General features: G+C 36.3%; 1 protein-coding gene and 1 long non-coding RNA gene across 6 annotated transcripts in view; one reads left to right on the plus strand and one right to left on the minus strand.

The window, feature by feature from the left end:
• The window catches only part of EPC1 (enhancer of polycomb homolog 1), a 96598-nt gene that overhangs the window by 24771 nt on the left and 46450 nt on the right, over nucleotides 1-25377 (minus strand). For 3 of the 5 annotated variants that reach the window (XM_074193112.1, XM_074193115.1, XM_074193111.1), the window contains exons 2-4: nucleotides 4389-4548; nucleotides 325-470; nucleotides 19-225 (exon numbers count right to left, since the gene is read on the minus strand). In XM_074193112.1, the coding sequence (XP_074049213.1) occupies nucleotides 19-225; nucleotides 325-470; nucleotides 4389-4548 (513 nt within the window). Of the gene's footprint in view, nucleotides 1-18; nucleotides 226-324; nucleotides 471-4388; nucleotides 16053-25377 lie in introns of all 5 variants that reach the window. The other 2 variants (XM_074193114.1, XM_074193113.1) reach the window with 2 other exon arrangements.
• Nucleotides 1-25377, plus strand: part of LOC141492630 (uncharacterized) — a 45623-nt gene that overhangs the window by 7070 nt on the left and 13176 nt on the right. The window contains exons 2-3 of the long non-coding RNA XR_012469994.1: nucleotides 2115-2161; nucleotides 12490-12568. This is a non-coding gene — a long non-coding RNA (uncharacterized LOC141492630). The remainder of the gene's footprint in view (nucleotides 1-2114; nucleotides 2162-12489; nucleotides 12569-25377) is intronic.

A 25377-nucleotide genomic window follows, 5' to 3' on the forward strand; every position in this document is an offset into this window, starting at 1 on the left:
GCAACCAAAGTGACTTACTTTTCGAGTCTGCATTTTTTCAGTGCGTCTTCTGAAAGCCACATAAGGGTCATTTGTGCTGGAGCCATCTCTCTTTTCTTGCTTTACTGTTGGGATAAGAGACAGACCTCGACAGTTTTTCCTCTTCCTCATCCAGTACTCATACACTTCTTTAATCAATTCATCATCTTCTTTCAGTAGCAGCTTGGCCTCCTGAAGACTGACTGGCTAAATGTAAAATCCACAGTGTCATTTTTACATGTGCATACATCTCTGCATATGCTGATTATACTCACATTTTAAAATGATTCAACAATAGACCTGTACCTGTTGGCCACTGCCTTTTTCTAGCCGATCAATCATCTCTTCAAACTGCAAAGAAGAGATGTCCATTTTCTTCTTCAGCTTATTCACAAAGGCTTCATCTTCAGAATCCAAATCATAATCAGGCTGCTCAGCATCCAAACTAAAAGCTAACAGAAAAATGACAATCTTACATGACCATTCATTTATTCCTTCAATAACAATAAAATTACATAGGGATGTGGACAGAAATCTCAAGACTAAGATCTCACACATATTCAGTTTTAGGAATCATGGAAAATCTAGATACTACATCAAAATGCATTCAATTTTAAAGTATTCAAGTCATTTCTTACCTTCTATGATTTTGGTTTTATATTACACCTTTATTGCAGATAAGAATAATGAAAGAAAAAGTCTGCAGATAAAATTGTCAATATGAAAACCAATAAAAGAAATAGGACTTACAATGCAAATAAATGTGCAGTTACCATTGTTCAGATATTTTTCAGTCCTATCCAATTCTATGAGAACCCATTTGGTTTTTTTTCATTTGGGGAGGGGCAAAAACACTTTTCCTTTTTTTTTTCTGGACAAAAATTCTTTTCCTTTTCCATCTCATTTTACAGGAGAAGAAATGGAGGTAAACCAGATAAAATAACTCGCCCAAAGTCATACAGCTAGATTCAAACTCCGACTGTCTTGTTTCCAGGCCCAGCTTCTTATCCATTGCACCATATAATTGAGCTATGCTAGGAATCTAATTTTTAAAAAATCCTTATTTTATAAAAGAGCTTCTGTTCAAACTTATAAAGAAATAAATGTTGTAGATTATTACATTCAGAAAGAACAGAGTTTTAAAAGCAGGGCTGAAAAATAAGCCCTGCCAATCAAAGATCAATACATTTAAAAATTTAAACCTAAGTCAGTAAGGCAATGTGGAAAACAGAGTACCATCAGACCTAGTGCCAGCTGGGTGATGGAGGGCCATCATTTCAATGCTCAGAGTCACAAGCCTCTCTCTCTACAGCTGGCAAGTACACAGCAGGTGGTACTCATTATGCTGATGAATTATAAGTTAGAATATCTGTTTTCCTGTGAACCTGGAGCCAGAAGAGCTAGTGCAACCTAACTTTAAAGATGAGAAGAGACCTAGAGAGGCTAAATGTTGTCCTCAGATAAAAACATAGCAATATCACAATACTTGTGTATTAATATGGTAAATTATAGTAAATGAAAATGAAGATAATTTCCTTTTTAAGGCTCCATCTCAGTTCTAAAGTTGCCCCTGATGCTGGTTTTCACTTGATCTGATCACATTCACTATTATATCACACATGAAGTCTGGTAGGAGGAAAAAAAAAGATAGCTTGAAAAAAACCCTTAATTTCTCACTTACTGTCTATACAACCCAGAGATTCAAATGAGTAATGATTGAATAGGCAAAGTCCTATTAAGCTATTTAAAATTTTTTTAAATCACTAATTATTACTACTAATTCATATTTTAGTTCGGTGTAAACCTCTGGAAAATTACCATTTAAAATATTTCCTTAAAAAATAAATACATAAATCAGAATATACACATACCACATTAATTAACTTGGGAAAAAAAGTAGATTCTTTTAGTCTCTGATCTGAGCTCATCTTCCATAATCAACTGCCTATTTGATATTTGTACTTGGATGCCCCACAAGACACATCAAATTCCCATAGTCCAAAACAGAATGTTGAGCTTTTAATACAAAAAAAAATCTCCATTCTTCCAAATCTTCCTAAAATTTCTGTTAAGGATAAAATCATCCTTCTTTCCAGATCCTTTGGAGACATTCTCCACTCCTCAACCTCCACATCGAATCTTGGTAAGCCTACCCCAACCCCTTCTGCACTATGAGGCTGGGGAATAAAGCAGAACCAATTTGTATAAGATTCATTAAGGGTGCTCACAGAAAGCAGGGAGACAAGGTTCTGGGAAAGAGCAAGGAAGGGAAAGTGAGAAGAGAAGAAAGAAAAGAAATCCTCAGACAATGAATCCCCCTTTTTTTCCAGTGAGTTGTTAAGAATAGGTTCTCATCTGAAAGGGAGCAATCCAGAGGTGCTGTGGGAAGGCTAAGGAGGGATAAAAAGCACAAAGGGGTTGGAACAAGTTGTGATGGGAAGAGGAAGACAAAGAGATTAGGAAGGTGTAAAAGGATTGTCTTCCTGGATAGTCAAACTGATATTATTTAATCTAAATTCCTTAGGAATGCCTTCAGCATGGCTATGTGAGCATCAGGACAAAGCCATATTTACCCAGGGTTTTAAGGATTAAAGAGGCTTTGTGGAGTAATGAATAAAGCACTGGCCTGAAGTTGTGGTCATGGCTATCTGACCCTGGCAAGTCACTTAAGCAGTCCAAGTTTCAGAGAGGGGCCCATCTAGACTAGTAGAAGGAATTCCCTTTGAGGGTCAGGTTTTATCCCTTGAAGGTTTCACAAAGTGCTGTATATACATTTATATATATTATCTCTTTTGATCTTTTCAATAGCCTTTGTGTTCATGTATTACTACCTATCCTTTACTAATTAGAAAAATTAGTATTATTATTGTATTGGAAAAATAAGAGGTTAAGTAATTTCAGTATGGGAGGCAGAATTCAAATTCAGCTCTCTCTGCTAACTTTAAGTCTACTACTTTTTCCATTACAATGCATTATCTTTCAAAAACTGAAATTTAGAAAGATATCATCATCTGGTAATGGGGGTAGTGACTAAAGGCTTAAAAGCCTACTGCAAGTCCACAACTGACTGAGAGAACTCAAGCTTGGGTGTCAGACACCTGGGGAAGAAAAGGAGTCAAGGGGCAAGGATTATACTTGGGAGCAGAAAGAAACCAGGAAATAATGAACATTCTGAAAGCCTACTTCAAGCTAAGATGGGACAGAGAACTGGGGGATTGATCTACCTTGAGTGTTTTATTCATAAGGTTTTGATTAGATCATATCCAACAGATGCCCAATGGACCAAAAGGGGTTTCTGGTATATTAAAATGATATGAAAAAATACCTAATGCAACAAATTGTAGGAAATTTTTTATAGCTAACACTTTTCCAAGCTTTTCAAAAAAAATAATGAAGACAATATCAAATTATATAAATTCAGTAGCTCTTTTATTATCATTTATTTCCCCCTAACATATGCAGTGTTCCAGACCATGTTGTTTGTCCCCAAGCATGTTATTTAGGTGTTCCAGGTTTCTAAAGAACTGTACAGGGGCAGCTAGGTGGCGCAGTGGATAGAGTACCAGCCTTAGAGTCAGGAGGACCTGAATTCAAATGTGACCTCAGACACTTAATGATTGTCTAGCTGTGTGACCTTGGGCAAGTCACTTAATCCCATTGCCTTAAGTAAATAAAACTAAAAAAATCAAAAAAGATATAGAATTACAACCTCAATGGATGTTAAAAAAAATATACAGACTATCTAGAGACAGTATAACTAATTTAAATCATGACAGGAAATTATTCATATGTGAGACCGGCCAAATGAATATTTATTTCAAATGTCAGACTATTCACTAGCATTTTTTAAAAGGCTAATAGTACCATTACTCCAAATTTCTTTTTTTTGTTAAGTTTCTGGGTATAAACCCAGATCAAGAAATATGGTTTTTATTACATTCCATTCATGATTAATTTATTATTCAGAAGGCAGAGTTTGACTTCATTACCAAGCAGCCTAAAACCATGATTAACTATAACCAGAAATTCAGTGTGGTTAACATTTCTCCCATTAAATCAACTTTAAATCACCATTGTTAATAAGCATCCTACACAATGTGAGAAAATGGCTTTAGAAATTCAAAACTAATTATGTGCTAACCTTGATGAGCAAATATTTTAAGCATTTAAACACAGTTGCAAGAATAATTGTCAACAAAAACACTTCTTTTACACTGGAAAAAATACCCAATGACTTAAGAGAATACCCCCCCCAGTTCAATATCAGAAGTGAACAAAGTATTAAAAAAACAAAAAGAAACAAAATCAGAACAGTAAGTGAAGAGGTTTTGCAGAAAGTTTTTAGAAATTGTAACAGAATAATTACTCACGCTGTATGTGAATTAGCTGCTTTGGCATCTTAAATTCCCCAGGATATATAGATTCATAGTAAGCAATATTACTCTCTGCCTCTGGGACGGGAATAACCATATTATCCCTCTTCTCGCCATATACCTGCTGTGCTGAAATAGCCCGCTGGAGATGATGTTCCTAAAAATAAAGGTAGAAGACAGTTAAGTAAAGCAGATTTAAACAAAACACATCAAATGTCTTGAGATGCTACTAGCTGATTTAGAGCCAGAGTTAAGGACAGAGCAGAATGTTAACAGCTTGGAAAACCAGACCTCAAAACCGAGGAGATGACTTCTGACACTGACTGGGATGACCACACTAGGTCAGTAGGGGCAGGCAGAGAAGGAGGAAGACTTGCTTGTCAAATGTGATAATACTTAGAATGTGTCAAAGTTTGATGTCCCAAGGCAAGCATAGTCTCTCCCATTGATTCCTGTTGCTAACATTACTTAATTGGAACCCAAAATCCATGAGAATCAAACTTATATTAATGTTTGGAAGTTAGGCAGCTCTACTGATTGTCTATGCAGAATAGGAAAGAACGACAGGCAGGACTTTTCCTTGGGGAGAAGAGGAGAAAACTGAGAACAAATAACCAGAGGAACAAAAAAACAGATTCTATCTTGTCTGAAAAATCCCCTCAGTGGGATATCCAAGGTTCCCTCCAAACAAGGGGTCCAGTCCAATTCAGAAGAAAGAGCCCAGTGAGCTCCAGATTGATTAAATAAGCAATTTTATCATCAAATAGGATACACACACCTATGGGGCACTCTAGGGTAGCAACTAGACCATATATTGGAATTCTGCAAAGACCTCCTCAAAGCCCTGTGGTCATTATAGAAATCAGACAAGGGAAGGAGGAGTACATTAGTGTGTCAGTTATTCTGAGTCTGCATCCTAGATACCATTGTGCCACATCAGTGTCTGGGGCTAATCCCAGGCTTGCAAGGCTGGTGGTAACTGGTATCATGCCCCAGTCAGGGTGGATTCTTCTGGCTCACATGATTCTTGCTTTCCACATTATTCACAGTTTTCATTGACAAAGACTCCATCTTATTACATTATAGCTTTTACTGCAGAAACTTTTGCCAGAACTCCAACATCATGACTTTCACCAATAGAGACCCCACAGTTTCCCTTAGGAAGTTAGCACAGAATTCTAAGTAGAGGAAAAGGACTTCCTTCTACCAAACAAGGCCAGCCTGGCCAGAAGGACAAGAGCAGAGGAAGAGGACTTATGTAAAATGATATCAGGTTTTATATAAGGAGGGATCTGTGCTTTGAATTGTAAGCCAGACTTAAAAGGTACCAAAATAAATATAAAACTATTCTTCCAACAGAAACAGAAGAGTGAAATTCATTCATTAGGTACAAATTCCAACCATACATAAGAATTATGACCCAACTCATTCTATTCAACCACCTAATTTGGGAAAACTAGACATACTAATATGGTATTAACCACAAGTTGTCAAATTAAATTCTAATTAAGATGAAGATGGTCTACAGGCATTTGTTTAGTATAATATTAAATACTTTGAATGTGAATCTAATGTAAAGATATACCCACTAATTTTCAAACAACATATCTCAAAATTATGGAAGAAGCTAACATTTAAATCAGCAGTTAAAAAAAATACCTTAACTTAAATGACTAAAGTTAAGTCTCTGGTGCCATAAAATACTGTGGTTAACAGAGTAAATAATATATGAAGTTTATGCAGTTTGACAATGTGGCTCTTAGGGTTGGCATTGGGAGTTGGAAATTGTAAGTTTTTTCAGTCCTTTTTCAGTCTCACTCTTCAGGAGTTTTCTTGAAAGATACTGGAGTAGGTTGCTATTTCCTTCTCTGCCTCATGATGAGGAAACTGAGGCAAACAGGGTTAAGTCACTTGCCCAGGGTCACACACGGGTATTAAGTTTCTGAGACCAGACCTTTCTGATTCCAGGTCTGGCGCACTTACCTATTATGTGCCACTGAGGTAAAATTACATTCTGATAAAAAAAAAAAATCTGGCTGTGCAAATCCTGGGCAAGGGGAGTTAAAAATAAACTAGAAACAGGTTCACTAAGATACATAAGGGCCACCTGCCTTTGTTTTACAGGTAATGTTATCTATATATTTTTATTTTATTAATCTCCCCACTTCCAATTTACTCTGGTTTGGTCTCCTTGGGGGGGGGGGGTTCCTATGTTTTTGACACCTCTGCTCTAGGCAATCATCTTAAGATTATAAATTCCTGAGAAGGTACCACACTGCATGGCTAAAAGAAATTTCTTTCTCAGGGATGTTTTATACCAGTGAACTCACAGGTCCAGTCTATATCTTTAATATCAAGTTAGCAATAAAGAAAACTTAATTTCTTTATTACAGAGACAGAACAATTTAAATGTTTCCATAACATTCCAGTTAGCAAATTCAAGTAAATCACACTTTACTAAGTTGAAAGCAAAAGAAGGACTTTAACATTAATTATAATTACATGAAATTCTGCCTAAATAGGACATTATTATCTCTTCATGCAGGGTTATATTTACAAGGAGGATTATAAAAGGCTTAGTAAAGGTTGTACTTCTTTTGCAAGTCTAACTTTGAAAAGGTCACATTCACTAATAAATAAGCTCCATCACCTATTACACTTCACTGTATTTTATTCTTGGTATTTTCTTTCTTCTTTCCTTCTCCCTTTGATGTCAATTCCTTTCTTATTGTCTTTTTACCCCTCCTCTTCCATTGATCAGTCATCCTATTTTAACTGGGCAATGGATGGTATAATATGTAGAGTGCAAGGTCTGAAGTCAGGTTGAGTTCAAATCAAGTCTTAGATTCTAACAACATAAATGCTGGATATTTTTCTTCCCAGTTCAACAAATCTTACGTATCTTGTACAGCCCAAGATTGAAAATAGTATGATCCTGTTCTTTAGGGATTTATAAGGCAAATAGAAGATAACTGAAGGCCAAGACAAGATCCAATACTCCCTTGGAAAATTTGAAGAAGGGGAGATCTCTTTCAAAGTCAGGAGGGCCAGGAATAAAGGCTTCCTAGAGGAAGTTGCATGTGAATTAAATACTAAAAGGAGTCAAATGAAGAGATGAGGAGGTGGAAGGATCACTGAAGGCAGGAAAGAAAATTTGAGAAGACATTCAAGGCCAAAAGAGATCCAGGAAAAGCTACAACTCGTTTTGTTCTAGAAGATAAAGCACCTAAAGGTTAGCTTCAAGCAAGGTTTGAAAGATTAAGGAGACAGTTTGTGGTGGCTCTTTGAAAGGAACAGGGGAAGCAATAAAGCAAATGAACAAAAATACATTTATTAAAAAGGATTTTGGAGGGGGTAGTGGATAGAGCACTGACATTGGAGTCAGGAAGACCTGAGTTCAAAAATGACCCCAGACACTTAATTACCTAGCTATGTGGCCTTGGGTCAGTCACTTAACCCCACTCCCTAAATAAATTTTTTTTAAATTAAAGAAAAAAGGATTCTGAGTCAAAAACTGAGCTAAGCAATGATGGATCCAGAGTGGGGAAAGACGGCAAACACTGGGGCAGTCTGGACCAAAAGGCCCAGTGAGTCTGAGGATGCAGCTGTGGTTTGGGGGCAAAATCTAGGAATACTGAGGAACAAGAAAGGCAAACATCCTGTTCAAACCTGGTCAGGAGAAACTGAGGCAGCAAGCAGAAGAGGATGTATAGTGACCCCACACTCCCACCCCTCCTCCCCATCACACATTATTAAAATAGAATTGGGAAACATTTAAGGTTTAAAATAAATAAAAATACCAAACACATTATGTGAAGAAGTAGTTTTCTAATTCAATAAAGTCTACTGGCTACGTTTGGGTATGTGGGGCAGGCAATTAGCCATGCCTTGGAGAGTGATTTTACATGGAAAGTGAGATAGAATGAAGAATGATAATGAGTTCTGGGGCTTAGATGATGACAGGATAGAAAAGAAATCAACAGAAATAGCTAAAAACAAGTTTTGGGGAAAGATGACAAGTACAAGTATTGTTTTTGTTGAGGTTGATGTTCTATCACTAGAACTTAGTGAAGAAAGTCGTAGGATGGTTGGAAATAATGGAACTTAAGAGATTTAGGAGTCAGATGAAGATTAATATAGATTTCAGTATCTCAATAAGTGACAAATCTTTGGGAGTGGAGGCAAGAGCAAGAGGTAAAACAGGTATTTTAGGACAGAACATACTTGTAAGCACAAAGACCAAATTCTGTAAAAAGGGGGAGAGATGAAGATGTGAAAAAGAAAGAAGGAATAAGTTATTAAAATCAAAGGACAGACATGGAAAGGATAAAAATCAAGGCCACAATAAAGTTTTAAAAATCCTATAAAGGGATGGATCATCTCAGATTCTGAGTCTGAAGTGAAGGACGAGATCATAGGTAGGTGCTGAAGTGCTGAGGAGAGGAGATGAGAGAACTCAAGATGGATGACTACAACATTATTAATAGATACAAAGCAAGAAAGGTAAAGGGAGGGTAAAACTTGAGTTTTTGAGAAAATTGGTCTGGATCACCTGCTGTAAGGATCAAAGAATCTCAAAGATGAAAAAGGCTTCAGAAATGTAGTTAAACATGTTCCTGAAGAAGCTTTTAAATTTCTTTTTTTATAATAACTTTAACAAGTAGTTATTCAACAGTCTTTGCTTGAAAATCCTGAAGACACATCATGTCCCACAGCAGTACATTTCATTTTTTGATAGTGCTAATTGTCAGAAAATTTTTCTTTGCATTGAGCCTAAATCTGTCCTTAAACAATTTCTTCTTCCTCTTACTATTTCTTCTGTCCTTTGGGCCAGTTTATCAGTCTGTTCCTCTTCTCCTGAAAACCATATTATACTTGTAATCATACATTAAGTCAAGATTAAACCTCTCCATCTCCTTGCTGCTGGGTTTCCCAGTCCCTTCATCATCTCTAATGTTCTCCGATTTGTCACTAACCTTCCTAAAATGTAGCATCTCTCAAAAAACATATTGGGAATCTATTACAAATAATATTTCAGAATGCAGTACAGACATGAGGGCCCAATTAAAAGTCAGATAAGACCCCAGAAGACCTAGTCAGGGTACTTCCATGAATCCCTCCTAGGTTAAGCCTATCAGAAATAGGAATGTGAAAGGCAGGTGGCGAAAGGTCTGAATAAAGGTCAAAGGGATAAGAAACTGGAAATCAGAGAAGGAAACCTTGTGAAGTAACAATGGAGCTATAAAAGTTCAATCAAAATAAGGACAAGTCAGAGGCTAAGGTGATTCTGATGAACCAGAAGTCATTGTTCACCAAGGTCTTTCCCAGGACTCAGTTTGCCTGAAGCAATGCCCAGAGTGGTTAAAGGTTAGCTAAGAGTTGAGGCAAAGGATGGCCTAGTTTGCTAAACCTTAGCTGAGCAAGGCCAGTTTCCCATGGCATCCAACACTATTCCCAGTTATCTTGACTTGGGTATTCTCACTAGACCCTGATGGATCTGGAGGAGACTGAGGCTGTCCATGCACTGTTCTGCTTCTCTTCAATCCAACTCACATGGCAAGTCAAGACATTAGCCTGTTCTGGAGGAACAGAAGGAAGGAGGAATAACCACTGTCAGATATCGCAGTGGTAAGAAAGAGTAAATTCAGAAGCAGGCTGGAGAAGGGCCTAATACAGAACTCCTCAGGAAAAAGAACTTCAAAGTTCTGGATTTTGGCAGTGGAAACTTCTAGCAATGTCATGGTCTAGGGAGGCTACAGTAGAAAAAGCTAAGTTCAGAGTCATTTAAACAAATGATGAAGTCACCAAGAACCATGTTAGGCACTGGGGTGAAAAAGGACCAAGTCGAGTCCTGAGGACATTGAGAAAGGTAGGACAACATCCTTAAAGTTGGGGGATGAACAAAATAAGGAACCATCTGGGAGGACAAACTTCCAAGTCTGGTTAGTTAGTGTGTGCCATGTGCAAGGATGTGTGCACAAAGGACGTGGAGTTAGATGACACCCATGAGAAGCACCTAGATGAAACGAAATCTTTATTAAGCACTTACTCAATGCAAATCCCTGAGCTGAGGATACCCACAGAAATGCCTGCTCTTTGCTCTCCAGGGATCCTAGTCTAGCAGAGAGAGTGCTATGGATGACCTCAGCTACTCCCCTCACAAGCCTAAGCAGATCTTAGTGTCTCTTCTTTAATATCATTTCCACTGAGAAAATAAACCAGTGTCTGATAACAGGATAAATTTTTTTTTTCCTGAAAAGCTAAGGCTACAGCATGTGCAGGAGCAGCTGCCAGGCCGTCAACTCCCCAGGGCCTGCTTCTAAGCTTGGGGGAATGGCTGGGGCACCAGGTGAGATGGGCAAGAAGGCCAGGCCAAAGGCTTGGGGTCTTGGCAGAGGCGGTTTGAGGTGCCCAGCACCTGCTGACTCCTGTCCTTCTCTGTGTGGGGCACATCATGGGGATGGCTGGGCTAAAGCATGATTAGTGGTCAGTGAAGGACCACCACTCCTGGGGCTCTTGCGCCTCAGGGAGAAGTGGCAGTCGGTATTGGGGGAGACAAGGAATGCAGGAAAATCCAGGATTCAATCCTGACTAAAAAAGAATAAAAGGGTGATTTATTAACAGTGAGAGGGATAAGACTCAACCCTTCCCCTCCCCTATCTTTTTTTGGAGAGCTCAGCAGAAGGGGAAATTAAAGGAAGAAATAAAGGAGAGGCAGATATAGGTGAGAATATGAAGTCTCGAAAAGGGATTTTCAGATGGTGGCTCTGAATGGGGATTATGAAGTGTTTATTAGATGCCAGAAAGGGCTAATATTAAATAAGTGATATCTGTAGGGGGAAAAAAAAATCCATCCTCAAGTTCTGGAGGCTTCCCAGATTTCTTCTCCCTTATGACTCCTTCAGATGTGATTGTAGCAGGGCAGGGCTCAAAGTTCTGTACCCTTTGTTTCAAACTGGCCTTTTGTGGAGAAGGGACAAATGAACATAAAAGACTCAAGTCACTGAAGGGTGCAGTCATCTCTTAAGCATAATTATGAGCAGAGTACAGGGTGAGGCATGTTAGAGCTGCCAGTAGAGGACCTACAGCAGGACTGAATTACAGGCACCTGAATATTGCAAAAAGAACAGTCAGGGCAGGAGATGGTTAGGAAAAGGAACAGATCTGGTTAAGTGGGGAGGACTGATGATGAGGCCCACAACCCCACTACCTGAGAGTGGAGAGATCAACTCAGGTGTCAAAATGATGGCCATACATTTCTGGGACACAGACAATGCAGTAATTTATTTTCTTTTATTTTCTCTATATGGAGAAAAGGGAGTGGAGTGTGTCTGTGTGTGAGGAAATGCAATTGTCAAAAAAGATAAAACATCACAAACATGTTTTTGTTTAGAACAAAAGGAAAACAAGAATGAATAAAGATAAGCAGAACAACTTTTAAAGTAACATTTATTAGATACTTTTAAAACTTATGTTTATAAAGCGCTCATTTAATTGATAATAAAGAATCTGTCTTCTAATCAGTAGATGGCATTATACATTGCCTATTTTAAGTAAAGACACTATTTTAAGTGTTTCAACTGTCAGCTTATTCACAAAAAAATGTTTCATGACCTTCTACATAAACATTTTTAAAATAAGTTTTATTTAAGGCAATGGGATTAAGTGACTTGCCCCAGAACACACAGCTAGGCAATTAAGTGCCTGAGGTGGCATTTGAACTCAGGTCCTCCTGACTCCAGGGCTGGTACTCTATCCACTGTGTCACCCAGCTGCCCTTATATAAACATTTAAACTCTACCACTAAATGAAAAGAGGGCCAATGTGATTTATTTTCTCTTGCTACAGGCTCAAATAATAAACATTTATATTGAGTAAAAGGATTCTGGTTTGAAAATTGTCCAAACTGTCAAATTTCCTCATGCAAAGAGCTGTTCAGGTTTGTAGAGATTTCTACACAAAGGTCTAGTTATGACTCATTTAATTCTGAAAATATTAATTTAAAATAAAAATGGTTCATTTCCCCAACAATTCTAATTAGGCTTTGTTTTGTTTTTGTATAATTACAATAATGAAATTTTAACCTTTTCCCATACAGAAGATGAATGAATACTGGCTGACATGACCTGTCTTTTGTGCTTGTGAAAGTAGGCTCTTCCATGTATTAACAACAAAGGGTAAGAGTTGGGAAGTTCTTTAGCTACTCTATTTGAAAACCCAAAATTTCAATCCATAAAATACAAATGAATGGTATTGGACAGATTTTAAGTTCTAGTGCAGCCTACAATGCAATAATAGATTCATGTTGAAAGTTTAATTAATTGGGAAAGTATGGCAACAGGAAAGCAAAGGCCATCAACACTTCAATTGCTTTGCTATGTAAAGAGTGCTCTTTCCCTTTTTTGCTCCCATTATATTCTTTTTTTTAAAAGTTATTTATTTTGAAGTTTACAATTTTGCCCCAATCTCGTTTCCCTTCCCCCACAAAAGGTAGTTTTAGTCTTTACATTGTTGCCATGGTATACATTGATCTGAGTTGGATGTGATGAGAGAGAAATCATATCCTTAAGGGGAAAAAAAAGTATTAAGAGATTTGCTCCCATTATATTCTGTTATGAAATTACTACAGTGGTTCATTTAATTCATTTTACCTCAAATTAGAGAGGAAAAATTTCCTCCTAGTATTATTTGAAACCAAATACAAGATCACATGTTTTCATGTTATTATTTCTCGAGAGCATATTTGTAAAAATGTTCACCTACTAGTCAACATTTTTATATTTTCCCTAAGAAATAATTGACAACTATTTCCATTTATTTATATTACAACTAGACCTATTTGACTAAGAGAATTTAACAGGGATTGACCATCTGTGGCACACATCCACATGCGAGAGATCTTGTGCAGCAGGTACATAGGTAAAACCATTCAAGAGTACTCTGCCTTTGGCATCTTCTAACTTTTCTACTGTTAGCAGTTCCCCCCCCCCACAGACATTTTCTCTAGCCTCACCGCAAACACCTATTCTTTGTCCCCATTCCTGATCATAGTTACTTATCAACTCACCCCCCCAACTCTAATTAGTTTGCATGTATTTTAAAAAAGCAATTCTCATTGAAGGAGGGAAAAGCCTTAAAAAAAAAATGAAGCCATTATGATTAAATGACACAGAAGATGGCTTTTCATAAAATCATAAAATACAGTGGTCAGAATTGTAGAGAAGATAAAAAGATGCATGTTGTAGGGGTAAAAAAACTTTCCTCACTCCCCTTCTTCTCTGCCAAACCTGTGTGTTGTGGCCCTAGGTCAGCTCACAGGAGCATCTTCTTCAGGCAGTGGTGGCATGGCCTATGGAGGACCTGTTACCCATTTCCACCACAAAGGTACATATAAGAACCTGACACAATCTCTAAAGAGGTTCATGAGAATGACTTAAGCATTCTGAACTTCTAATAACTATAGCATCGCTGATCTAACAATTATACTTCAACTGAATTCAGTTTATTTGATGATCAAGGTAAGTTGGGGCTGAACACCATGCTGATTGTGTTGCAATGGACCTTCATCTTCGATGTAATAATTCACTGAGCTTCCTCTTCCACAAAGCAGACCCAGATCTTTAGTAAGAATCTGTATGTGCTCAATACTGTGCTGGGCCCTGGGAAGTAGAGACAAAAAGACCTGGTAAGCACATTGTTTTCAATGTACTGGTCATGCTGGTTTGGCCAGTATCTACTATGCCAAAAAAAAGCCCAAATTGGGGTCACCAAGAGTTGGACCCAACTTAAGTGACTGAACACCAAAACAAGGCCATGTGACCTTAGAGCAGGCACTGGAAGTTTTCTTACATCTATGTCTAAGTATGTATGCATGCATGTATGTGCTGAACAACAGGAAAGACTGCCTCCTACTAATCTAAAGTCTCAATGTTGTAGGGCTTCAGGAGGCCTCTTACAGGCACAGGTCTTACCCCAGGCTTCCTAGAAGACTTTGGGTCTCCGGTACAAGAACATTTGTGTCAGTGCTCTATGTGCCAGATTTGGGTGATAAGAAGGGATTCATTTTTTATAGTTATTTATAAATGCTTTACTACATCTGTCCATTTTAATAAATGAAGTATAGCCCAAGGAAAGTCACAGAAACAGGAATGAACAAGAAACATACAGAGGAAACAAGAGAGTTAATGTTAGGTAAGAAAAGCTAACAGACAAATTGGAACCCTGTGGACAAACAAAAATACCAAGCTGAGGAATTTAGATTTAACTCAGAGAGGTAGATATAAGGTCATAATGAAGTTTATCACAAATAGGAAAATCAGAGAGGTCAAGTTAGTTAATAACTTGAAGGGGTAAGACAGAAGGAAAGGATAAGCTCACCTGCCATTTGTCTTCTCTAGAGGATCATCATTCCAGAATTTTAAATGATTTCAGTGATTCTACCATAGTTCAACCCTTTTCTTGTATATGGATGAGGAAACTCAAGTTTCTAGAAGAAGTGACTTCCCCAAGATCACAGATTAGCAAAGTTAGGTTTTGATCTCAGGACCAGTGCTCTTCTCGTAATTGTCAGACTGCCAAAATATTACATCCCTCATAGATTATAAGTGGGCTGGAGCTCTTTATTTCTTTTCCTTTGTATCCTCAGCAACTGCACAATACCTTGCATGGAAGGTATTTAACAAATATTTTTATCTGAAGTATCTGGCTTTGACACATTTTTTTTTTTAAAGTGAGCAGAGGTAAGCACCCAGAAACAAGGAATTTGTTCTGAGGGCTAGCTTTGTAGTTATCTTGAATAGAGCTGATAGCTAAAGCAAAAAGAGTATCTCAAAGGAATAGAGGGAGAGCAGGCAACCAAGGGCAGAGCTTTGGGGAACGGAGACCCATAGTTAAAAGAAAAAGAATGTAAGAAATCAGTCAGAGACTGGGAAGTCAGAAGACTAAGTCTTAGAAGATAAGATTAGTGTTGAGTCTAGCAAAGGATTCTGACCATTATGAGCACTCATAAAAAAGTTAAAGGAAAAGGTGGTAAGGAAAAAACAGTAACACCTGTTCAAAGAGTTTGCTTCACACACTGCCCTATTGCGAATCATAATTACCACGTTCATCATCACATAAGAATGAAAGATGAAAAGAAACTAAAAAGTTTAACTTAGAAAAAATAAAAATATGGGACAAGTTTCATTCATTCCACAAATTATTTATTGAACCTCTGGCTGAATTTACAAGGTTGATATGAATACAGCTTGATGGGAATAAATTGATAATCTACACTATTCAATGAACAAAAGCATCAATAAAAGTGAGAGTAAAAAAATTATATTAACAGTTGTCATGTCTTGAAAATAACTTTATCCCATTCATTATCTTTAAGTGATTCCCCCCCCTAATTATTACTGCTTTTTAATGGTAATTATACAGATAATTCAACTGAAAATTGAAAACAAAGTCCTTTTAAAACAATCTTCCTGGGACAGAAGTGATAGATAGTAAAACCATTATAGAAGTGTGAAACTGGGTGAACCTCTTCTTTCCCGTAGATGAATCTCTTCTTTTCCGGTCTTCTCCATATCTAATTGTATCTTGGTTGTCACCTACAGCAAAGAGCTGTGACCCAATCTTCGAGGTCTCTTCATATTTGGGTCATCAGAAGAGCAAAACCTGCAAGCAGTTATTTAATTTGCTATACCACTCAACTCAAATACCTTGCCTAGGCAGAGCAGGTTGACAGATTATAGTAAAAGTTGTAGTCTAGAACTTAACAATCATAATGATTACTTATGAAGAGTCTCTACTATGAAGCAAAACACTGTGCTAGCTATAGGTATGAGGTATAGCTGTACTGTTTTTACCTTCTAATATTAAGATAAAAGTTAAACATTAACATTTCTATTTAAAAAGACCATTTCATACATTCTAGATTTAAGATGTAAAATTATTTTATTTAGCATTAAATGATATTTTAGAATCATTTATTTATTCCCATCCCCCAATCTGATGTCTTATAAATGTCTTGAACTGACGTCTACTTTTGTTAAGTTTTTGGTAACAATGGAATACATTTTCTTCATTAACAGAGGTAAAACTGTATAGTGTTAGTTTTATTGTGTATAACATAAAAATCAATACACAAGAATAAGAGTAATACCAAATGTATCTTCCACTTTCCTATAACTTTTTTTCCCCTTGAATATGTTTCTTCTAAAAATGCTAAAAAAAAAATTTTCCCTAGTATATCCTATCAGTGGATTGTAACTGTCACAAGATACAATGCAAGACTTCTGAAGAATTTAAGAACAGTTATCATCACTACTTTATATAACATATTCAAGGAATGCTCACTCAACCGTATCACACAAAGAGTTAGGCACTCTTCCTGTTAGCTCGGAAAAAGAATGAGAAAATAACACTTTTGCAACAAAACAAGAGAAATGAATCTCTGGTAAAGTGAACTCTCCTGTTCTTTTTTTATGAATATTGATGTTACCTTTTAAATGAGATTAAAAAATTTTAAATCAACCTTTTCAGTTGCCTAGGTTGATGTGTGTATTTATGTTGTATGTGTGAATCTGTGTATGTGGGGGGAGAGGGTGGTGGAATGTTTCACAAAAGCCAAATGCTACAACTGGTACAATTTTAGAATTTCAAATTTAATACAGTAATAGTTTAATGATTATCACAACTTCAGTTTTTCATGCTAAAAATATATGCTTAGAATACTCTCTTATAAAGTCATTAATGATGTCAACTCAAAGTGTCAAAAAAATACTTCTTCCTAATAAAATATAGATATATATAGGATGTGCCAAGAGTCTCTGAATTAACATAGCAGTTGTAAACAACTATATTAGAATTTAAAGAGGCACAAGTTTCATCGCCACAAACCAAAGGTATACAGTATAAGAACAAGGAAAATGCACTGGCCTCCTTCAAGGTGTTGATTTTTTTTTTTAACTTTACAAAGAAAATGTAAGAACAAAAGGAAGTATTGAATGAAGCTACCATATTAGCAGGCTTCCTAGAGGACTTTGGGTCTCCAGTACAAGAACATTTGTGTCCTTAGCAAACTTACTCATAGAGTGATAATAATGCTTTTTAATTAAACCAGGTTTTTTTTTGGGGGGGGGGTATCAAAAAATAAATACCTAATAGGTTTAAGACCACAAATAAGAAATAAACTGGCATTGCTGCTAAAGGCAAGTTGGGGGAAAAAAAACCCAGATGTCTGATATGCCAAGTTTCTACAGCATGGAAACTGCAACTATACAACCCACCTCAAACCTTCCACCAGGATATACAAAATATGGGGAGGTAAGAGCCAGAATTACATGATTAATGCTAGAAGGGATTCCCTCCTCATTTTGGAGATGGGAAAGGAGGCTCAGATAGATTACATGATTTGCTCTAGGTCATGGAAGTAAGTAGAACCACAGTTAGAGATGAATTACATAGGTAATTAAAATGTCACCGCTATAATTGAATATAGCTCATCTGCCTAAATCGCACTTTACTCTTTAAAATGGAGGTAATTCAAGTGGGGTAAACTTACTTTTACAAATATTTTTTACTTATATATGAATATCATCAGTTTCTTCTTGTAATTATATGTATTTAAAACCATTATACAGAGAAGGGTGTGTGTCTCCCTGACCTTTTCTCTCTGCTCAGCTCCCAGAGGAGCTTGCTACTATTATATCCTCAGAAATCATTTTATCAACCAACTAAAAAGCATTTATTAAGCATCTACAATGAGGCAAATACAATTCAAAAATCCCCTCTCCAGGTAACAGGTCATTTCTCATTTATCTACAGTTTTCTGCGGAAAAGACTGCAGGAGGAAGATCCATGTCTAGTCTAAGCATTTTTATAGCATCAAACCACACAAGAAATTCCTCCTCTTGGGAGTATATCTGGCAGGTCTCTAGAAAGATATCATGGTAAAACAGAGTTGCCTCCCTGGAGCTGCTGAAGGTGTCAGCAACATTCTTGTGAATGGAATGCCTGGGTCACCTTTAACCTCTTATTTTGTCCTATGTATAATGACTTTAAAACTTGAGTAATGGTAGATATCATAAATTGAGAAAACTGAATTGAATTGTACTTCTCCCTGACCTTAACGTTATTTGTTTTTATTTTGGGATCTAGTAACCTTTTAAACTCAAATGTTGGTGTTTACTAGTGTGGGAAGAACAAGTTCAGACTTTGCAAATAACAAAGTGCCCATTTTAATCTGCTAAATACCATACATCATATAAAATATCCAGTGCAATCTTATTCTTTTGACAGGGAGCACCAGTGTTTTGTTACATTATGTGTACTGCTCCTCAATGAGAAGGTCCACACCATTCCAGGATAATGTCAGTTCCTAGAAAGCTAGGAAGGTTGTGGCTGCTAGGTGTCTCCAGGGTCTGCCCCTGGGCCCCCTTCCCCTTCCCCTGTGGGGCCTGGAATAATTGCCCCCTGTCCTTGCTGTATCAGATATTTTCACTACTGAAGTGATTTCAACTTGTGGAAGGTTTAGATAGGGTAAAATCAAAAGGGATTAATGAAGACTAGTTGAATATAGTAAATAGTAAAATATAAAGATAATAAATCCCAATAATTTAGAACCCCTAAGCCGAGAATTATCAGAATTAGTCTTTTGTCCGTTTTCAACCTTTGAAATAAACAATAAACACCATGCTCTGGAACTAAATTCTAGTTGATTCCAATATTTTTCCTATTAAAAAAAAAAGGACAGTAACTTCCTTAAAGTTGAGTGTTTAGAAAAATAAAATTGCCACATAAAATGTCAAAAAGGTATTTTTAACAAAATATAGTTGCTAAAAGTTAATAAGCATTATGGAATATTAACTGAAATCCAAGCCTTAATTTTCAAATAAAGGGGGGGAACCTTGAATTCACAGATTAAAAGGAGTAAAAACATTTAAAAATGCTTTTCTTGATTTTGTTAGTAATATTTTTATAAAGAAAAAACTGAACTGATATTTTTCAGTTTATAATCATCTTCTTTTATTCTGAAATTAATTTCTATTTAAAAATTACATTAGTGATCAAATATAAGATATATAAAAGAGGGATTAATTTTCAAATGCTATAGATAGGATGCAAACAGTATTTGTATTTTTTTACACATGCCATTTTATACACGTCAACTTTAATTATGCTACAATTTTGCCTGTCATGAAAATTCAGAAAGTCACACATGATAGGAATATGAAAGTGCAAAAGTTTCAGTACTTTTTTTTTAGTACTAGTGGTCTGTTTTCCAGGGCCCAAAGGCAAAAGAAACAGATCAAAACAAATTAACAAGTAAATGACTTTATAAACCTTAATTATAGGAACACCAGCTATTATTTTAGTGGCAAGCAAGTATGTTAAGTTGGAGTGAGAGTACTTTGGATCTCAGATTAGATAATTAACAAGCATTCAAAAAAAGATGAAATTGTTATAATGAAGGATCAATTTTTGCCCAAACTCCTAAACTAAGAAAAATATCAGCTGACTTATTTTGTACCTTATTTGAATAGTTACTAATATTTTAAACCCAAAATTTTATTGTTCTAATTAGCAACCTTAGTCATTTATTATTTTTAAAAATTTAGCATTTTTATTTTCTTCCAGACACATGTAAAAACAATTTTTAACATTCTTTTAAAAAATTTTTCAGTTCCCAATTTCTTCCTCCTCTTCCTCCCATCTCACTAAAAAAAGCAAGCAATTTGATAAAGATTACACATGTGCATAACATATTTCCATGTTGGTCATGTTGTGAAATAAAACATAACTCAGTCACATTTCTAAAGTGATAGTAAAGATATTATGATTCCTTTAAGATACTGAAACTTTTATGCTGAGTGAGATGAGCAAAACCAGAAGACCAATGTACACCCTAACAGCACCATGAGAGTGATGATCAACCTTAATGGACTTGCTCATACCAACAGAGCATCAAGCAGGCACAATTTTGGGGTGTATGTGATGGAGAATGCCATCTGTATCCTGAGAAAGAACTGTGGAGTTTAAACAAAGACCAAGGACGATCACCTTTAATTTTTTTTTAAAAAAAGTGTTGTCTTATTATATAATTCTGCTCTATCTCATACTATATATTTCTTCCTTAAGGATATGATTTCTCTCCCATTGTATTCAACTTAGATCAATGCATACTATGGGAATGATATAAAGACTAACAAACTGCCTTCTGTGGGGGGGGGGAAGGCAGAGAGATTGGGGGGAAAATTGTAAAACTCAAAATAAATAAAACTTTTCTAAAATTAAAAAAAAAGATCCTGAAACGTTTTTAGATTTTTCTAGATTTTTAGATTTTTCAAGGCAATGGGGTTAAGTGGCTTGCCCAAGACCACATGGCTAGGTAATTATTAAGTGTCTGAGGTTGGATTTGAACCCAGGTACTCCTGACTCCAAGGCCGGTGCTCTATTCACTGTGCCACCTAGCCGCCCCTAGATCCTGAGACTTTTAATCAAAGTGTGATTATTTTTACAATTATTTCACCTGCTTAACAAAGATTTGTACCTATTGCTTTATCATCTGCATCCTTGTTTTCTTTTTCCTTTCAGCTTTCATAAGGGTAATTAGTGCCTGTCTTACTCCTCTCTGTATGTGGAACCAAATTCACGCTTCTTTTTAAAGAAGTTTAATCTTAATAGTATGTGGATATGATTAGGTTACAAAAAAAAGTTTATAGATGGCAAACAAGCAAGATTATAACATAACAATACTAAAACCATTCTAAGTTTTTGATATCTATATTATTACAGGATTTAATTGTCTAGAACCTATCAAACACATATAGTAAAAAAGAGCATGGCAAAACATACAAATCAGGTTAGTGTTCAACTTCTACTCATCTTCATAATTCCCCTTTTTGTAAAGCACTCTGGGAAAAGCCAGGCTAATACTATATATAAATGAGAGGCATTAAAGTGTCATGTGTTGGTGCTGGAGTCTGTTACAGAATTCATCCCCCTTCCTGCTCTAATTAGTGATTCTTCATATTGCACCATCTTGATGTTTGCCCAATTAAAAACTGATTGATAACCAATGAAGGGCTTTCATATACTGCTTTATTTCCACTACAGTAGCCAGCCCCATCATTTAGCTGTTCTGTGGGGGTTGGGGGGAGGTGGTGTTAAGGAGCAGCATAGTGGGGGAAGACATGGATAAGTCCTTGTAGATACATTAACTGATAGACATATGTGCTCCTTAGCCAGAAACCCTCCCAAGCAATAATATTGGGGCCTTTTTCCAGTTTAAGTCAGAAAATATAATATATTTCTTTGTTTTAGGCCAAAATTTGTGGACAAAAAAAAATCCAAAAAAAAGCAACTAGATTCTATGACAAAAAAAATGCTCATATCGTACCACAGAAGACTGAATAGTAAATGTAAAGTCAATTGTAATTTAATATTATGCCTTCAATGCCTTCATTAAGAAACAATTTTCAATAGATTCAGTTCAATTAACTTAGTTCAATATATATTAAGTTCCCAATATATGTGTGGAAGGTACTAATGGGATAGGGGGAGGGGGACAGGGAGCCACAAAATTCAAAAATTTATTCTTACTAGCAAAGAGATTTTTTTTAAATACCATTTGGGAAGAGTATATCCAGAAGCTATATGTACATTAAAATCAAAATAGTGAGATATGATGGACAGATTAGTCAGTCAAAGAAAATGTTCTAAAAAGACATGAGAAGGCTTTTTAAAGATCAAGCAGAATACAGGAGAAAAGAATACCTGAGCTCACTTTTGAAGACCAGATTCTGCAGAGGGAAGAGAGATATGAAGATTAGTGAAGAGCTAGTAGTTTAGCTGAAATAGAGTTTAGAGGAATAATGTGAAATAAAGACAAATTTAGGTTCAGCAAGTCTGTGGAGAGTTTAAAAACTAAGCTAAGGGGTTAATAACCTAGAGTCAATAGAAAATGAAGCAATGAAGATTTTTTTTTAGGTTTTTGTAAGGTGAATGGGGTTAAGTGACTTGCCCAAGGCCACACAGCTAGGTAATTATTAAGTGTCTGAGACCAGATTTGAACCCAGGTACTCCTGACTCCACGGCCGGCGCTTTATCCACTACGCCACCTAGCCGCCCCAGTAATGACGATTTTTGAGCAGAGGATTAATATGGTTAGACCTGTGCTCAGAAAAGTAATTATGATAGCTGTGTGCAGAATGTATTGTAGATGGTTGAGAATGCAGGCAGAGAGACAGACAAGGAGACTTGACCAGCCAAGATCCTGGGAGGAGCCTGAAAACAAAGACAGTGGCAGTGTGAACTAAGGGAATGGGATAAATGCAGATGATGTGAACTGGGCTGGGAGAGTGGGAGAGAGGCTGAACTCATCTTTTACTCTGCAGTTTCAAACCTGGGTGATTAGGAAGACAGTTATAGCATTAAAAAAAAAAAGGAAACTAGAGGAGGGTTGAGAAGAAATCAATTAGGGGCAGCTACTGGGTTTGAGATGCTGGTAGATTGTCTAGATGGTATCCAATGAGCAAAGCAGTCCAGAAGGACTGAAGAGAAGGGGAAGAAAAATCATCCAGAAAAAAAGCACAGAGAAGATGAGTCACTTACTACCAGGATGACCCTGGCCAAAGCACTCAAACTTCTTGGGTCTCCCATTTCCCCATTTGTAAAATGAGGCTATATGAGATAACTGCCAGCTCTAAGTTTTTCATCCTATAAATACAAAACAGATTAACAACCTGTTATGATGAACAGAAATGTTGAAATTCTAGCCATCCATTTATCCATATGTATATAATGCACATTTTGTAGACTATCACAATACACTTTAGGGTTTAAAGACTTCAATTTTTATTGTTTAAGGCAAATGTTTTTTCTTCACTGCTTTACTGAACTAGTCATGAAAAAGATACTTCTCATCATCAAATAAAAATTATAAAAATTCCTTCAGAAATTTTCAGCCACCCTTATGTTCTTTAATTACCACACTACACACCAATAATTTCCAAGTAGCAATTCGGTTCCTTGTGTGATTTTTAGGTTTAATTAATAGGAACTGAGGTATCAAAACATCAAATTAAATCTTGTACTTAACATAAGCCCTTGATTCACTAAAGCTGTATGAAGTAGGTAGTTCAATTATTACTCTTATTTTATAAATGAGGAAATTTAGCTTCAGATGTAGTTGTTCATGCCATAATTTTATAAATGTAAGTCAAAGATCTAAACAACCAAGTCTCCTGACTTCTACTACATTACATGGCCTGCCTCCAACAATATTCATATAAAATTAAATTTATATTATAGCTATAACATAAATTTATATTAAATACATAATGGGTTAAATTAGGGCATGTGAAAGAACATTTAAGTTAAAATGATATAAAATGGTTAGCATATTTAAAGGAGGATATCAGTCCCATTCCCAATTATCAGCATGTCTGTCTTTGAAGGTTTTGAAGTAATGCTCTCCATGCTTTCCTTACTAGCAGTTTTTCATAGAATCATTTTAACAGACCAGGAAGGGAACTCAGATCACCTAGTCTAGTACATTCATTTACAGAGGTTAAGAGAACTGTCCACAACTACACAGGGAATAAAAGTCAGAGGCAGAATCTGAAAACCAGGCCCTTTGACTACAGAGTCTGGATTCTTTTCACTATTGCAGCCCAAATTTTGTGAGATCCTGCAGTCTAAGTGAAGGGAAATCACTCTGTCACCAACAAACTGCATCTCAAGAAATCAGTTTTGGAAAATTACGTTATACATTTTAAAAGCAATAACTAGGGGCAGCTAGGTAGCATAGTGGATAAAGCACCGGCAGCAGTACCTGGGTTCAAATCTGATCTCAGAGGCTTAATAATTACCTAGCTGTGTGGCCTTGGGCAAGCCACTTAACCCCGTTTGCCTTGCAAAAACCTAAAAAAAAAAGCAGCAATAACTGAAATCTATTCCTTTCTTTTTATTCCTTCCTACTGGAAAATAAGCTGCCTGGATTTTCGGTCTCCTGCTCATATCAAGAGCAACAACATAAGTTGTCCCATAATTCCTTATTATTTACAGATCTAAACACTGTAGTCAGAACAGTGCAAGACCCTCAATAATCGACACTATACTTCAAACAAGTTAGACCCACTCTCACCCCTGGGTCCTTGGTGGAGCAAAATAAAAGTATTCTAAAATGACCTTGGGTTACCTTCTCTTTAAGTTTATCTTTCCTCTTCAAAATTCAGCTTGGGTGTCACCTGATCAATACAGCTCTGAGCAAATTTTCTTTTTACCTTTTTTAACTTCCAGCCTCTAACATTCACTAGGATTTTCTTTTACGCTTCAATATTCTGCTAATCCATCCCCACTTAAAACAAACAAAAAAATCACAAAAACTGAAACTTCCAACCCATCACACCTAAACAATTACAAACTTTCCTTAAAGGGTAAGTTATCTTATATTAGCATAGCATAATTTAAGTGTGACTAAGTGAGGTAAGATATATAAAACTGCAAATAATTCAACTTCAGATGATCTCAAACATTTACTAGGTACACCAATGTTCAAATACAAGTAAAAAGAAAAAAAAAGGGGGGCTCTTCCCACCAAAGGCTTAGTATTTAATCTCTGGATGGTTTTCTTTTAGCTGCAGGTTCTACTAAAAATTCTAAATAATAACCTTTTAATTTCCCTTCTGGGCAATAAAAAACAAAATTAAGGATTATTTTAGGTTATATTTTTAACATATAATATAGTTTTATTTTATCTCCCTAATGCTTTTAGAATTAAGTAGTTCAATATTCTTACCCATTTGTCCTATGCTCTACTCAACTTAGTCACCATCACTCCTCTCCTAGATCCTCCTAAATTGGTCTTCCTGTTTCAAGTTTCTGTCCCTTCTCTGATTCATTCTTCATAAAACTACCAAACCGATTTTCCTTAAAGCACACTGTAGCACAACTAAATTAACCTTCCTGCTGTTTCTCATACATGCTTTTCCATTTC

The sequence above is a fragment of the Macrotis lagotis genome, chromosome 7 (assembly GCF_037893015.1).
Source record: "Macrotis lagotis isolate mMagLag1 chromosome 7, bilby.v1.9.chrom.fasta, whole genome shotgun sequence".
Lineage (NCBI taxonomy): Eukaryota > Metazoa > Chordata > Mammalia > Peramelemorphia > Peramelidae > Macrotis > Macrotis lagotis.